At 44.6% G+C, this 13,243-nt stretch overlaps 1 protein-coding gene across 2 annotated transcripts in view; it reads left to right on the top strand.

Moving 5' to 3' along the window:
* The window catches only part of LOC138451498 (alpha-tectorin-like), a 1,155,342-nt gene that overhangs the window by 1,010,768 nt on the left and 131,331 nt on the right, over positions 1–13,243 (top strand). For both annotated transcript variants that reach the window (XM_069604914.1, XM_069604913.1), the window contains one exon: positions 4,703–4,971. In XM_069604914.1, the coding sequence (XP_069461015.1) occupies positions 4,703–4,971 (269 nt within the window). The remainder of the gene's footprint in view (positions 1–4,702; positions 4,972–13,243) is intronic.

The raw sequence follows: 13,243 nt of genomic DNA, 5'->3' as shown, positions 1-13,243 counted from the left end.
GAAGATCACAGCAGGTTGGGGGATGGCTCGTTCTGCAGCTTGTCTTATGGGTAGATGTTGCCACCAGCCAAAGGGAAAGAGTTGTCCTCTTAAGAGCTCCTCTGTCAATTAGAAAACGTGGTCAGGGCAGCAGTATTCTCTCCGCAGTTACTGGAAGGGTCAGCCGGCATCTCTGGTCATCTTCTGCTTCGGATCCTCTGTTCCAGTGGTAGACTTACCTCACGTTTTATTGGGATTTCCCATTCATTCCTCTGCAAACTCTCCCTGCAGTTTACGGAAAAGGGTGGCTGGCTGTCCAATAAGGATAGCCAGCCCCCAAGTGGGAACTGGTTCCATTCATGCACATCAGCAGACAAAGGGCAGGGGCTTTTCTAACCAATCCCTTGCTTCCAGTCCTCACAGACATACTGGAGCCTTGGCAGACACACAAAGGGTTCCTGCCAAATACAAAACTTAGATTCCCCCTCCCAGAAAGGTAGAAGAAGGGCTAGCAAAGGACAACCAAACAAGAAATGGCAAAAAAAAGAAAGGACCCATCATGTTAGAACATAGGTGACCCTTTTGTGCATAATCGGAGCTGTGAATACAGCCTGTGGTTTAAAAGTGCACAAACATTGGTAGAACACGAACACTGCCACCAGCCCTAACTATACAGTTGTCACTGTAAACAAAAACTTAAAGAAGCAGAGAGAAGGGGGATACTATATCCCCTTAGCACTCCACATGAGGTGGGTGTGCTAATCTCTCATAAGTTAACGTTTTAGGACGGATACAAAGTATCCCTCCTTCCTTAAGATCAACGGTTCTCAAGGAAAATGAAAGAATATAAAAGGAGAACCCGAAGTGAAACACAGTTGCCTTTAAGAGACTTGGAGGAAAGCAAGGCCTGACCTGCCGGACATTCAGGCCCCTACTGGCAGAGTTTCCACTGAAGCACCGGCACCGTTAAGAACGTTGCTGGTGCTTGAGTGACCCCATTCCCTTGGAGACATATAGGACTCCAAAAGAATAGGGATTTACTGTTCTGCCGCCGCTCATGATATCCCAATGGCACTGTGATATCGGGTGGTGGAAACAGTGTTACGGGGTAGGCGGTAGGTTTTACCACCAACCTCGTAATGAGGCCCATAGATTTGCATCAGCTAAACAACTGCCTTCCACATTTATGGAGCAGCCCTTTTTGATAAAAGCACATGCTGCATGGAGGCCGCTGTCAATTTTTACGCTTTCATGCAACAAAATTCCACTGTGTGTAGTGTTCTTCATTTCTGAAAGATAATGCAAAAAGAAGGCATTAGACAGGGCAGTTCCAGGATAACACCCATGTTTACACTCTGTATTAAGCCAAATGTAAATGCATCCCTCTCCTATAGAACGTCCCTGCTGCAGGTGCAAAGACAGGACAATTCTTTCGGAATCCATTGGTTTAACGTAAGAACAAAAATGGCATGCTCGCAAGAAATGAAATGTTTTGCAGCCCAAATGGGAATTCATGGCAGAAATTCATAACCTGTCCATGCCCTGTTGAACCTGCAAAAATGAAGACAATCCCTAGGATTAAAGAAGAAGGTGTTAAAGCAGGTGTTAATGCGCAACAGCTGCCTTAGTGCCTAGTTTTCTGGTCCGGGACTGAGAAAAAGATCCTCTGAGTGTAAGTTGTCATTATTAGACAGAACCCTCAGGGTGGTTGGGCTTTGCAACCATCCAGGACACCTGAGCATGGTTTGTCCGTAAGGGCAGCTCACTCGGAGTGGTCATGTTTTGCTACATTCCGTGGTACATGTGTGTTATTTGTCTGCGTGTGATTTATCCACTGAGTGCACAGGTTTTCAAAACACTCACAATATCAAGGTTAATTTGTTACTGAGGTCTGGTCACTTAGGGAGGCAGTGTTGTGTTGCCAGCCCTATTAACTCTTGGGAGGCATGGCAGAGTGCATGGAGGTCCTGTTTTCTATGTGTGTAGGTAGATCTCTTTGCAAATGGGGGCCCTATGGGTTAGGTCATGGCCTGTGCTTAACCAAGACAATCCCAATGTTGATTGCTTGAGTAGGTGGCATGTGGGAATGATCTTTAGTCCCGTGAAGCAAGATCTGGGATGGGTAATGGAAGGATAAGGAAGGTGTTATTGTCTGAATAGGGCGAGTGTCCAGGGGAGCACAGGAGAATGATGAAGAACTATTAGTCCCCCATGATATGATGTAATCGCCTTGATGTTAAGTTGGCATGTGTGGTGTCCTTACTCGCTTGGCTCCAGTGAGGTCATCAAGTAGTGTACACCCTTATTTGGCATAAGGATACCTACGTATTGGTGCACAGTGTGTTGATATACCGACGAACGAATAGGATGTCTCCACATTTCCCATCAAAAAAATATCCTTGCCCTCTTGTTCTATTTTAATAGAGCATGGGACGGTTGTATCTGGTTGGATACGATTTGTCCTGTTGTCCGTGATAATAAAAGATCATTGTTGTAAGAGATGCCACAGTGGGATTGGTAGAGGTAAACTAGTGGAATCAGTCATCCCTATTAATGAATGAGCAGCCGGTTATTATACAGCATGTGCCATTCAATGCCCTAGCTTGCAGAGAGAAGCAGCAGATGTGTCATGTGATACCAACTGCACAGCAGGATTTTTCACATCTGGACCCTCCATGAAAGTATAGGATGCACTGCCCATTTTTGGCCACATTCACTGTGCATTGGCAGAAACCAAATGAACATTTTCTTCATGACTTAATATGGGAAAAGTCTGTAGAACTTGCAAGCAAGCAGAGGACCCATGCCCCCGTGCCCTTGTCATATTAGCATAATCCCAGAGGAGCCAGTCTGCGTCTCACTGTGTAGCTTGTTCCCAATGAGATGAAACACAAGTGAAACTGGTCGTTATGGTGCATGGATATGTCTCAGGCAGTCATGAAGCCAAAGAGAGCCCTTTGTTTAGACTAAGGCCCTGCCCAGAATCAATTATTGCTTAAGGCTCCAAGGGTATGTTTGTTAGTTGTAGTGGAACCTTCGGAAGAGCAGTCGCCTGGTCAATAAGTCCTTTCTAGAAGGCAGGATGGTCACTTCACTGCACTGGAGGAAGTGCCATACTCCCGAATTGCTAACCTGTGAGAAACTCTTACGGAAACACTTCATGATACCCTCCCAGCTTGTAATGGTACTTGGGGGAACTGTCCTAGAATTTACTCAATACAAGAATTATAATTTCACCTGTCTGTCCAGGCAGAGATATTTAGATCAGTATTGTTTTGTGGGCTTCATTGATTGGGTTTCTTGGCGGATATGATATTTGCGGGCGGTCTGAGGGGAAGAGAGGATTTATTTCAAAACTGTCAAGCTTTACTTTGTGGATTACGCCTTTGCTGTGTGACACGTTTCTCTTTCATTACTCAAAAATCTGCAAACCTATAAAAATATGTTATCAGATGTAATAATATATCTTGTTTCCAGATTAATCCACTAACCCAGTTCTGGCTCCTCCTTGCACTTGCTACCCCATGACCCATTCATAGTGGAAAAAGGGACGCTACAAGTAAACATCCCGACTTCATTGTCCACCTATCCCTTACATAGGACCACTTGAGCTCTCTGTGAGATTGCAACAATTCATGTTATCTGCTTCCTGTTGAGGAAACACCTTTTCTGTTGTTTGTTTACCAGATTGCAGTCCTTGTCGGCTTGATTTTCCTAATTCGGCGATATCTAATGTGTGCCAAAAGAAATAGTGGATTAACCCAGAATCGGCACCCTTGGTGCTTATATTGTGACTGCAGCAATATCATAGATAGGTTTACTCTTGGAAAGGCACTCTAGTGGGTTGCGCTTCTGGTATAAACAATGTAGACAGAAAATTATTAATTTTTCTTGCTCACATTTTCATTGCACAATTGACAAATCTCAGTGTGCTTGTATCTTTTAGCTCCTTGCTCCTCGGTACGATTGCCTCTATGTTAAGATCTGCGCTGATTTGAGCATTTTATGAAAAAAAGTAAAAAAGAAGAGTAAACCATAAGAAATATATATAGGAATCAGAACGTGAGATAACTATCTATACTCCCAACAGGAAAAAATAATTTTAGTATATCTCCTGATGAACCACGGTAACAAACTGGGGAAACACGCATTGAGGAAGTTAAATCTGAGAGAAATTAATTCAAAAGCATGGAATGAAAGTAATAATCTAAACCCTGAGTTGTATGAAAGTCAATACAATTGCGATAATATTGACATTTATGTGAGAGAAATAAATTTGCAAACAAGGAATGATAATTGAATATCGAAACCCAGAATTGCATGAAAGTTAATGCAATTGAGAACATTCATAGCTTGAATTGCATGAAAGTTAATGCAATTGAGAAAGAAATTGTCAATTGTGCAATGAAAATGTGAGCAAGAACACACTAAAGAAAAAATTAACTTCATGAAAAATTAATAATTTAGTGTCTACATTGTTTATACCAGAAGCACAACCCACTAGAGTGCCTTTCCAAGAGTAATCTTTTCTGTTGTGTCTAGATCAACAGCCAGGCTGAGGTGGGACAATATGTATTACAGACTCTGCCACACCAGATAAAAGCTTCACCTAGAAGATAGGTGTCCTTTGACTAGAAATGTGTAACTTTCTAGAATGGGATTATTTTAAATCTAATTCCCAAATATATGGAATGAGTTTGATCTAACACCAGCTTCCTTCTAGATGCCGAGACGACGCGGTCATGCTGCCAGCTTGTAACCTCTCCCAAAGCCAACTGGAAGAGCCATGTGCTATCCTGACCAACCGCTCTGGACCTTTTGCTGAGTGCCACTGGCACGAGGACCCCTCTCGCTACCGTGCTTCTTGTGATTATGACCTTTGCCACCACGGACGAGTAGATGGAATGTTGTGTGCGGCCGTGGCATGCTACGAGGAGATATGCAAGCTTCATGGAGTGCTGGTGTCACCTTGGAGAGGCTTACTCCAGTGCCGTAAGATGCTATTGTTTGTGTTCTGCATTTTATATCCTTATCAAGGAAGATATCTCTCATTTTAGCCTCAATGATTGTTTCTTCCACATGACAAATCTATCACATACGGCTATCACGTAGAAGTATATTACTGCAGCGCATGTCACTGAAATCCTTGCACAATATCAACTAATGTAGGAGGCCATTTTGAAACAAATAAGTGCTTGAACGGCATTTTGAAAAGTGAATAAGGCTACTTTTTTTCAATTCTCCCTCCTTAATTACCACTTGATGGAGCAATGTGAGAGCATCCAAAGTCCTTTTTTTGTTGGCTATTAGGTGGTGCCAGTAGCCCATATTGTGGAGCGAGGTAGTTTGGGCCTTTTTTCTGAACTGATAGAACTTTTTTTAGCCTGTGCATGAATACACGCTGGCCATGCACACACCAGCACAGTATGTGCACACTCATACATAACAATGCTGAGTACATGAGCATTTAAGAGAAATTAATGTCAGTGATTTGGTACCTAGACATTTGAAGTCAATCCCCGGTGTTGATGCAAGTGCTCGAAAATATGTGGGCAAAGGCTGCCAAAAGGTGCAGTAGTTGACTGTACAATGATAATACCTGACAAATGTTTATACGGTTCTATGTTCATTCATCCCCAGGTTTTTCTGCTGCCTTTTTTGCCGAATATATTTTGCCGGAACAAACAATCATTTTTTTTTTTAATTTGGGGTTTGGAGTCCCCTCCCATTATCCCCCTCATCGATCATTAATTCCCTATACATCACCCCACCCCACCCTACCCCACCCCTTATAGGCCCTCCCCAACCCATATTTTTCGATGTATTTTTTTCAGCTAATCATTTTCGGGAAAAAGTGCTGCGAAAAGATAAACGTCGATGAATGAACGTCGTACCATTTATACAGTGGCGATTCAAAAGCCAAAACTATTAGCCTTGCCAATGCTGGTCTGAATTATCGTTATCATCTCAGTTTTTCAAGATTTTCAACAACTTGCTGAAGGTGGAGTCTGCTTATTCAGAAGGGTATTGTGGCGATTTCCTCTGTGATTTATCCTACGTTTTACTCAGTGTTGCATGCAGAAAGTACCCCTTTCCTGGTGGCCGTTCATTTACTATATTGAGGTAGCCAGACTATATATCTTTCCCTAAAGTACTGTCTGGCAGCAGGTGACTGCCTAGAAAGATATCTATGCCTTTAAGGATGCATTCCTACTGGGTTCCAGAGACTGCCTTAACCCAGTAGCCAGCGTTTTTTACTGCGGACCAGTAAGTAATTCAATGAATTCGTTTGAAAGCACACTTCAATGTTCCCAGTTCCTTCCACAGCACAGGGAACTTTTACATACCAAACCGGCCAGAAAGCGTGCCAAACGCAGCCTCCGCTACTCAATCGCTGTGCGCAGCTCATAGTGCCTCCTTTCATAAGGATGCCCTCGGTAGGAACTACCTTCTAACTACAGAAAGTTATCCACTGGAATTTGATGGATAAGTGTATTTGTTCCATTCCATAGAGGTCCACCTTGCTTTCTGAAAATCATCAAAAAGTTGCCTATTCTCATCCTCTCATGCAACACCCACTGACAGTAACAATGCGCCGAGACCAGTAACTTCCAATTACAGTAACAGTAGGGATACCCGCCCTCAACCCACCCCCCGCGCCCCCGCCCCGCTCACGGCCTTTCCTGTTTCACCATCCATGCCCGGCATACTACTGTTTCTTTGTGCAACCCTGGATGCTGCCTTTCATGTGGATACATGGCTCTGCCTCCTTCTATGCACAGGAGAAAGTTAGCAGGATTGGCCCCCCCATGCTCTGGTTATCAACCTGGTGCAGTGTTCTGAAACAGTGCCTGGAATAGTGTATGGCGCTACAGTGCCTCCAATAGTGCTGTTGGAAAGACAGACTTCATCCGTGTATTAGATGAAGTTTGGTTCACTAGGCACCTAAATATAAGCGTGTTTACAAAACATATTTTACGATAAAGACCCACAAAATATGTTTACCATGTTTTATGTCTCTTAAATAGTTTCAGTGAATAGCTTCACGAAATGCATCTTGAGGTAGGAGAACTTTGGGGAAATCTATTTGTCATTCAATTACATTTATCTTAGAACCGTGGGGAAGATCTATTTGCTGTTTGCAAGCTTCTCTGACACATGCGGGCATTGTTCCAAGGTACAGGCACTTTCTATCTCGGTTTGAGATATGCTTTACGGCCTTGTCGTCAATTTGAAAGGTGAGGAATGTTGTCCTCAATAGTCATTCCATCATCCTGAGGCGATTCACAGAGCTCATTGTTGAGAGAAACTCCTGTCGTCTTGTTTGTTCAATCACAACACTGAAATACACTCCATAAATACACTTACGTAGAAAGAGTTCAAGGAAACGTTTGAAGACACCTTTAACCCAGGAGGATAGCTCAGTGGCAACATGCTCGCCTTGGAAGCAAGATGACGCGGAGCAACACAGGTTCGATCCCCAGGACAGCGCTTAGAAACTCAGGTTCGATCCCCAGGACAGCGCTTAGAAACTCCTGGGTATTAAGCGCGTTATAAATACCCAACTAAGAGACATAGGGCCTCATTACACGGTAGGGGGTAAGGGTTTACCGGTACCGGTAAACCCTTGCCGCCTTACTACGAGGTCCCTTTGCGGGTTGGAGAATGTAACGTCTGCTTTTTGCAGGCGTTAAAAACCAACCCGCAAAGGGACCAGGGAGCTAATTACGGTACCACAATTTGCGGTGCCGTAATTAGCACCTTCCCCATTCCCATTATGCCCTAAGGGGCAAAAATGGGAATGGGGAAGGGCAATGGGGGAAGGGGGAATTACCGCCCCACCAACCTTGGAATAGGGCGGTAATTCCCCTCCCCACCAAGGCGGTGCCGGTATTTTACCGGCATGGACCAAGGTGCTATTTGCACCTTGGTCCACCGCCGTCCGTGTAATGAGGCCCATAGGGCCTCATTACGAGAATGGAGGTAGCCATGGAGCTATTAGCTCCATGGCTGCCTCCGTTCTGGGTTCCATTACCGGGTTCCTGCAATGGGGGTTTACCGGGTTATTCCGACATAGGAGGACTCGGTAATTCCTCCTTACAGGAACCCATCCCCATTCCCATTTGAGCCCCCATAGGGCTCAATGGGAATGGGGTGGGAGGTAATAACAGGCAGATTACATCTGGCCCGTTATTGCCTTCCTCTTCCCCTCGCGGGACACGGAAAGCACGCCTGGTTTTACCAGCCGTGCGAACCGGGTCCCGCGATGCGAAGCTCGTAATCGGCGCTCCCGGAATGAAGGGGGCCGGTCCCGTACCGGCCCCCTTCATTACGGGAGCGCCAGCTTTATAATGAAGCCCATATTCCTTTAACAGCGCCTATGCACCCGGGCTGTGTGAGCGCTTAAAAAATGCAAATAAAAAATAAAACAAACCAGGACAGATACGCATTACCCCTCAAAGCAATTGTGTCTCTGTCAGTTCTAGCTTAATGCGAGTGCATTCTGCGCCCATCAGCATTTACCCCTTTTCACCTGTAGAGTGGAAGGAGATGTCAGCCACCATTATTATTTGACTTTCAAACCCAGAGAGGAGGTCAAATCTCAGAAGATGAGTTCATGTTCCTGAACAGTCACATTTGTTTCGCTTTATTTCCAATTAATCAGCTGTAACACAGATAACAGTCTTTTATTTTCCAAAATGCCAATCCCAAGGGGGCAGCACACCGTATCACATGACTACATCACATTAGTATGATATATATTTGCCCCCATCTTGAAAGCTTACTCCTTTTTGCTATAGCACTTCTAGGGAGAATTCTGTGAATGGTAAATACAGTGCTTGATGCAACAATAAAGGGAATGAATTTAAGAAAACATGTGTTTTAAATAACACATCCATAGTCTAAATATGTGGCAATGAGTATTAAGTTCCCTTTGGATTTACCAGAGTTACCAGAGTTACAGAATGCATTTCTTGCCAGCAAGCCGGCGGTGAATAAGGACTGTATTCAGCAACTTTCAGAGAGGCCAGAACATACTTGCACTTGGCAAACACCAGGGCGCCTGTGGCATCGAGAGATGTGGGACTCTAGTTAATTTCCAACCCATTCAGCAATGCACTCAGGCTTGAGGAGCACCGTAGCCATAATCAGGTGTGACAGTGACATTTATTCACAAAGCCCATGGGCATCTAGGCGCTGTAATGTACAGTTGAAGGAACACAGCAGTTCTATACAATGAGATACAGAGTCAGGCTGTTGTAGTTAAAGTTTGTTGAGTGGAGGTTAGAGCACGTTAGTTTAACAAGTGGCTTCACATTTATTTCCGAAAATGCTGTTGTTGTTTCACTATGTGGCACAGAGGACAGGGAAGCTAGAGCCACCGTTTCTCTTGCACTTGAATATGGGTGTGCTGAGAGTGGTTGTGATCAGAACAGAGGCGTCTGCTGGACATATGTCGCATGACCATCTGGGCGAGGTAAGAGGGTGCATTGTTGGACAGGCAACGGTGGGTAATAGCAAGAATTTTGAAGGTAATTTGTTTGCGGACAGGGAGCCAATGGGTGGATCTTCTTGCCTCTGAGATGTGATCATGCTTAGTCAGGGTTAAGGCGTCCCAAAGAGCATTGTTTTACAAGACTTATAATTTGGACAGGTTTTTCTCAGAGGTGACAAAAAGTAACTAACTGCAGTAGTCCAGCTTAGATAAAACAGAGGCTTGTGCGATTGTGAGACGATTTTCAGTGGAGAAGTAAGGTTTGCAGGTGGTGATACATTTTATGGCAGAGGGTGAGGTTGAGATGATGTGATTGGCATGGTGTGTCATGGTGAGAGAAGAGTTGAGATAGACAACCAGTGTTTATACAGAGGTAGCGATCGGGATGGTGTGGCCATCGATGTTGACGTGGCTGAAGGCTCCGTCAAGCTTGGTGTGACAGGCAGGGGATTCAATGAGCAGCAGTTCAGTTTTCTCATCGTTAAGCCAGAATTTATGTGACAATTTGGATGCTTTAATATATGCTCTTTACTTTGGAGGTGTCCTCTATGTGGTTCCTAGAGAGGGGGATGAGGATTTGGGTATCATCGGCATAGTTAGTGTAGGTGATACCCAGAGAGTCGAATCAGGGCTTTGTGTAAGCATTATAGAGGGTGGGAGGGACACAAGAGACTTGTGGAATGACACAGGAGATAGGAGGGGTCCGGGGGGGTTGGGGGGAGTAGCATCGCCAGCAAAGACTCTGGAGGATCTGTTAGCTAGGAAGGCTGAGATCCATTTGTCCACTTTGGAGGAGAAGTGGGCAGAGGAGGTGAGCTGGTGGCAGAGGGTCTAGTGGTTGACAATGTCAAAGGTGGCCGAGAGGTCTAGGAGGAGAAGGAGCATCCATGGTGTCGTCAAATTGGTTTGTAAGGTCAAGGATGGCTGTTTCTGTTCCATTTTGGGTCGCAAGCCGGATTGCTGGGGTGTGATTCGAGGAAGTCCTGGATAGGGAGTTAAGCTACATGTCATTAATATTCAGTAGAAAAGGGACAGTGGTAGTGGGTCAGTAGTAGGTACTGGAGGCTGGTGGTCGGTCAAAATCTCGGAAAAAAAATCTCGACTAACAATAAGGTCGGAAAAAAAGACTGGAAAAAAAAGTCGAATTTCTCTTTTTTTAATTATATATTTATTTTGGGGTCTGGGATTTAAAAAAAAATGGTAAAAAAAATAAAAAAATAAAAAAGGGGGGTTGGGGAGGGAACCCCCCATTTCAAATAAAAAAGTCATTAAAACAAATTCGACTTTTTTTTTCAGCCTTTTTTTTCGAGATTTTTTTTTTCGGTCTTATGACCATAAACCCTGGAGGCTGGATCTAAGGTAGGTTTCTTGAGACCCACGGTTCTTTGAGGGGGGAAGGAATTGAACAGGAGGCAAAGGAAGAGTTGACAATGGCAGCAATTAGGGAAAGTAGGGGTTCTGCACATTTCTTCACCAGGGGGGCTGGACAAGGGATTGCCTTTGCATTTGGAGGGTTTGTGCCATTTGATTGGGGTTGGTGGTTAGGAAGTTGAGTTTCAGGTGGGTTGCAGAGTTTCTTGCTGATTCTAGCTTGCAGTTGCATGATTTTTCCAGTGAGAGAGTCTTCCATTTCACTACTCCAAAGGTTGTCTTCAACCAGGGAGGATCGTGGGCCAACAGGTGTTTCTAGTTCTAAGAGGATTGCGAAGATTTCTCTTGGTCTAGAGAAGGCAATAGCTATTTGTTACGAAGACGTCAACGGGCTCAGGTAAGTCTTCATATATAAGTTTTATTGAGTTAGACAGGTAAAAGACCCCCGACCACAACAGCGGCTCCTTACACCATCACAAACAGGATCAACTGACTAACTTGGAATGCTGGAAGCAATGTAATAAAACACATCCTCTATGACCTAATCAGAAGCTCATGCACATAACATTCCATGTCACCCAGCTTCACCATGCTAGGTGTCTTAGGCTGGGTTGGGCTGCTATGCAACAACATCATAACACATCTCCCCTTTTTTTTTTTTAAAACCTCTTCACCGACAACACATTTCACACATCACCTCTTTTCACTGTTGCTACTCTATTTTTATTCCACACTTGACCACCAGTCACACGCACTGCACCCTTCAACACAGCAACGACCCTGACTGGGTCGGAGTATAACAGATCTCCCTTCTTCCTCACCACTCCCTTTTTTATCCTTACCCAGTCACCACGCTCCACACGTAGTTCCTTACTTCCTCTTCTCTTGTTTTCCCGCATGACCCATTCACTCTTCTTCTTCTTGAGGGATCTTCTCACCTCGTCAACAACTACATCAGATTCCCTGCTTCTGCCTAACCATGGCAGACACGCCATGGAATAAGGTTTACGACCTCTCATGATCTCGAACGGACACAAACCAGTGGTAGCGTGAGGTGCCATGCGCAACGCCCACATCCTATTTTGAATAGTTGCCAATTTGTCAAATCCACACTCTTCTCCCATGCGAATGCTCTCCATCACGCATCTATTGAGTCTCTCAACTACGCCATTTGTTTCAGGATGATAAAGGGCTGCTCTCTTATGACCCACACCACATTTTCCTAAATACTTGGGAAAACAACCGCCAGTAAATTGCGTCCCATTGTCTGTGAGGACACTTCCTGGGAGACCCTCACACGCGAAAACCTCTTGCAATACCTTAACCATGCTTTCTCCCGATATTTCCCGCACAATTCTAAAATCCGCCCACCTGGAAAATAAATCAACTATCACAACAACAAATCTTCCCCGACCATATCCCAAATCGACAGGTCCTAGTATGTCCATAGCTACATCACTCCAAACCCTGGACGGAACTCCAACATCAACCAGGGGTTGCTTCTTAGCTACGACTCCCTTCCCGCATCTCATGCAAAATTGGCACTCACTCAAACGAGCTTCAACTTCCTTATCAAATCCTGGCCACCAGTAATCTGTTCTCAGTACCCCTTTGGTCTTTGCAATACCAATATGACCACTGTGCGCCAGATCAATAATCCTTCCACGAATCCCTACTGGAGCCACTGCTCTTTCCCATCTAAATAATATGTCATCAGCAACTGACAGTTCATCTTTCACCTCCCAAAAGGGTTTTTCTTCCTCTACTAACGCTGATTTTCTTGGCCAAACAGTGGAAACAACATACGAGATCACCTTGCTCAACACTGCATCCTTCCTTATCTCATCCAACCACTCTTGTTTGGACACAATACCTTCTGTACTCACAAACACCATCTCCATGTTATCATCCTCTATCCTGTCCTGAGAATTGACTTTTACTCTTGACAAACTATCCGCTAACGTGTTCTCTTTCCCAGGGATTACTTCCATAACAAATTTATGGGCTTGCATCCTGGTGACCCATCCAGCCACTCTGCGTGAAATTTTGTCCAGACCTTTCGTTTCAAAAATAACTTTCAGGGGTTTGTGATCCGTACGGATTACAAATTCTACACCCCAGACAAAATTTTTAAACCTCTCTACCGCCCAATAACATGCGAGGGCTTCCTTTTCAAGAACTGAATAGCGTACTTCCGCCCCTTTCAAGGCACGTGATGCGTGAGCTATTAAAACTTCTGAACCATCATCTTGCTTTTGAGCCAGAACGGCTCCCAGACCGCCCTCACTAGCATCTACCGTAATGATAGTCAACTTCCTCGTATCAAAACATCCCAGAGGCTTAGCCATATCTATTTCCTCTTTGATTCTGGCAAATTCTACATCACATTCACGAGTC

The sequence above is a fragment of the Ambystoma mexicanum genome, chromosome 1p, assembly GCF_040938575.1.
Source record: "Ambystoma mexicanum isolate Mex_15411 chromosome 1p, UKY_AmexF1_1, whole genome shotgun sequence".
NCBI lineage: Eukaryota > Metazoa > Chordata > Amphibia > Caudata > Ambystomatidae > Ambystoma > Ambystoma mexicanum.
This window is presented reverse-complemented; position numbering and strand designations above follow the sequence as displayed.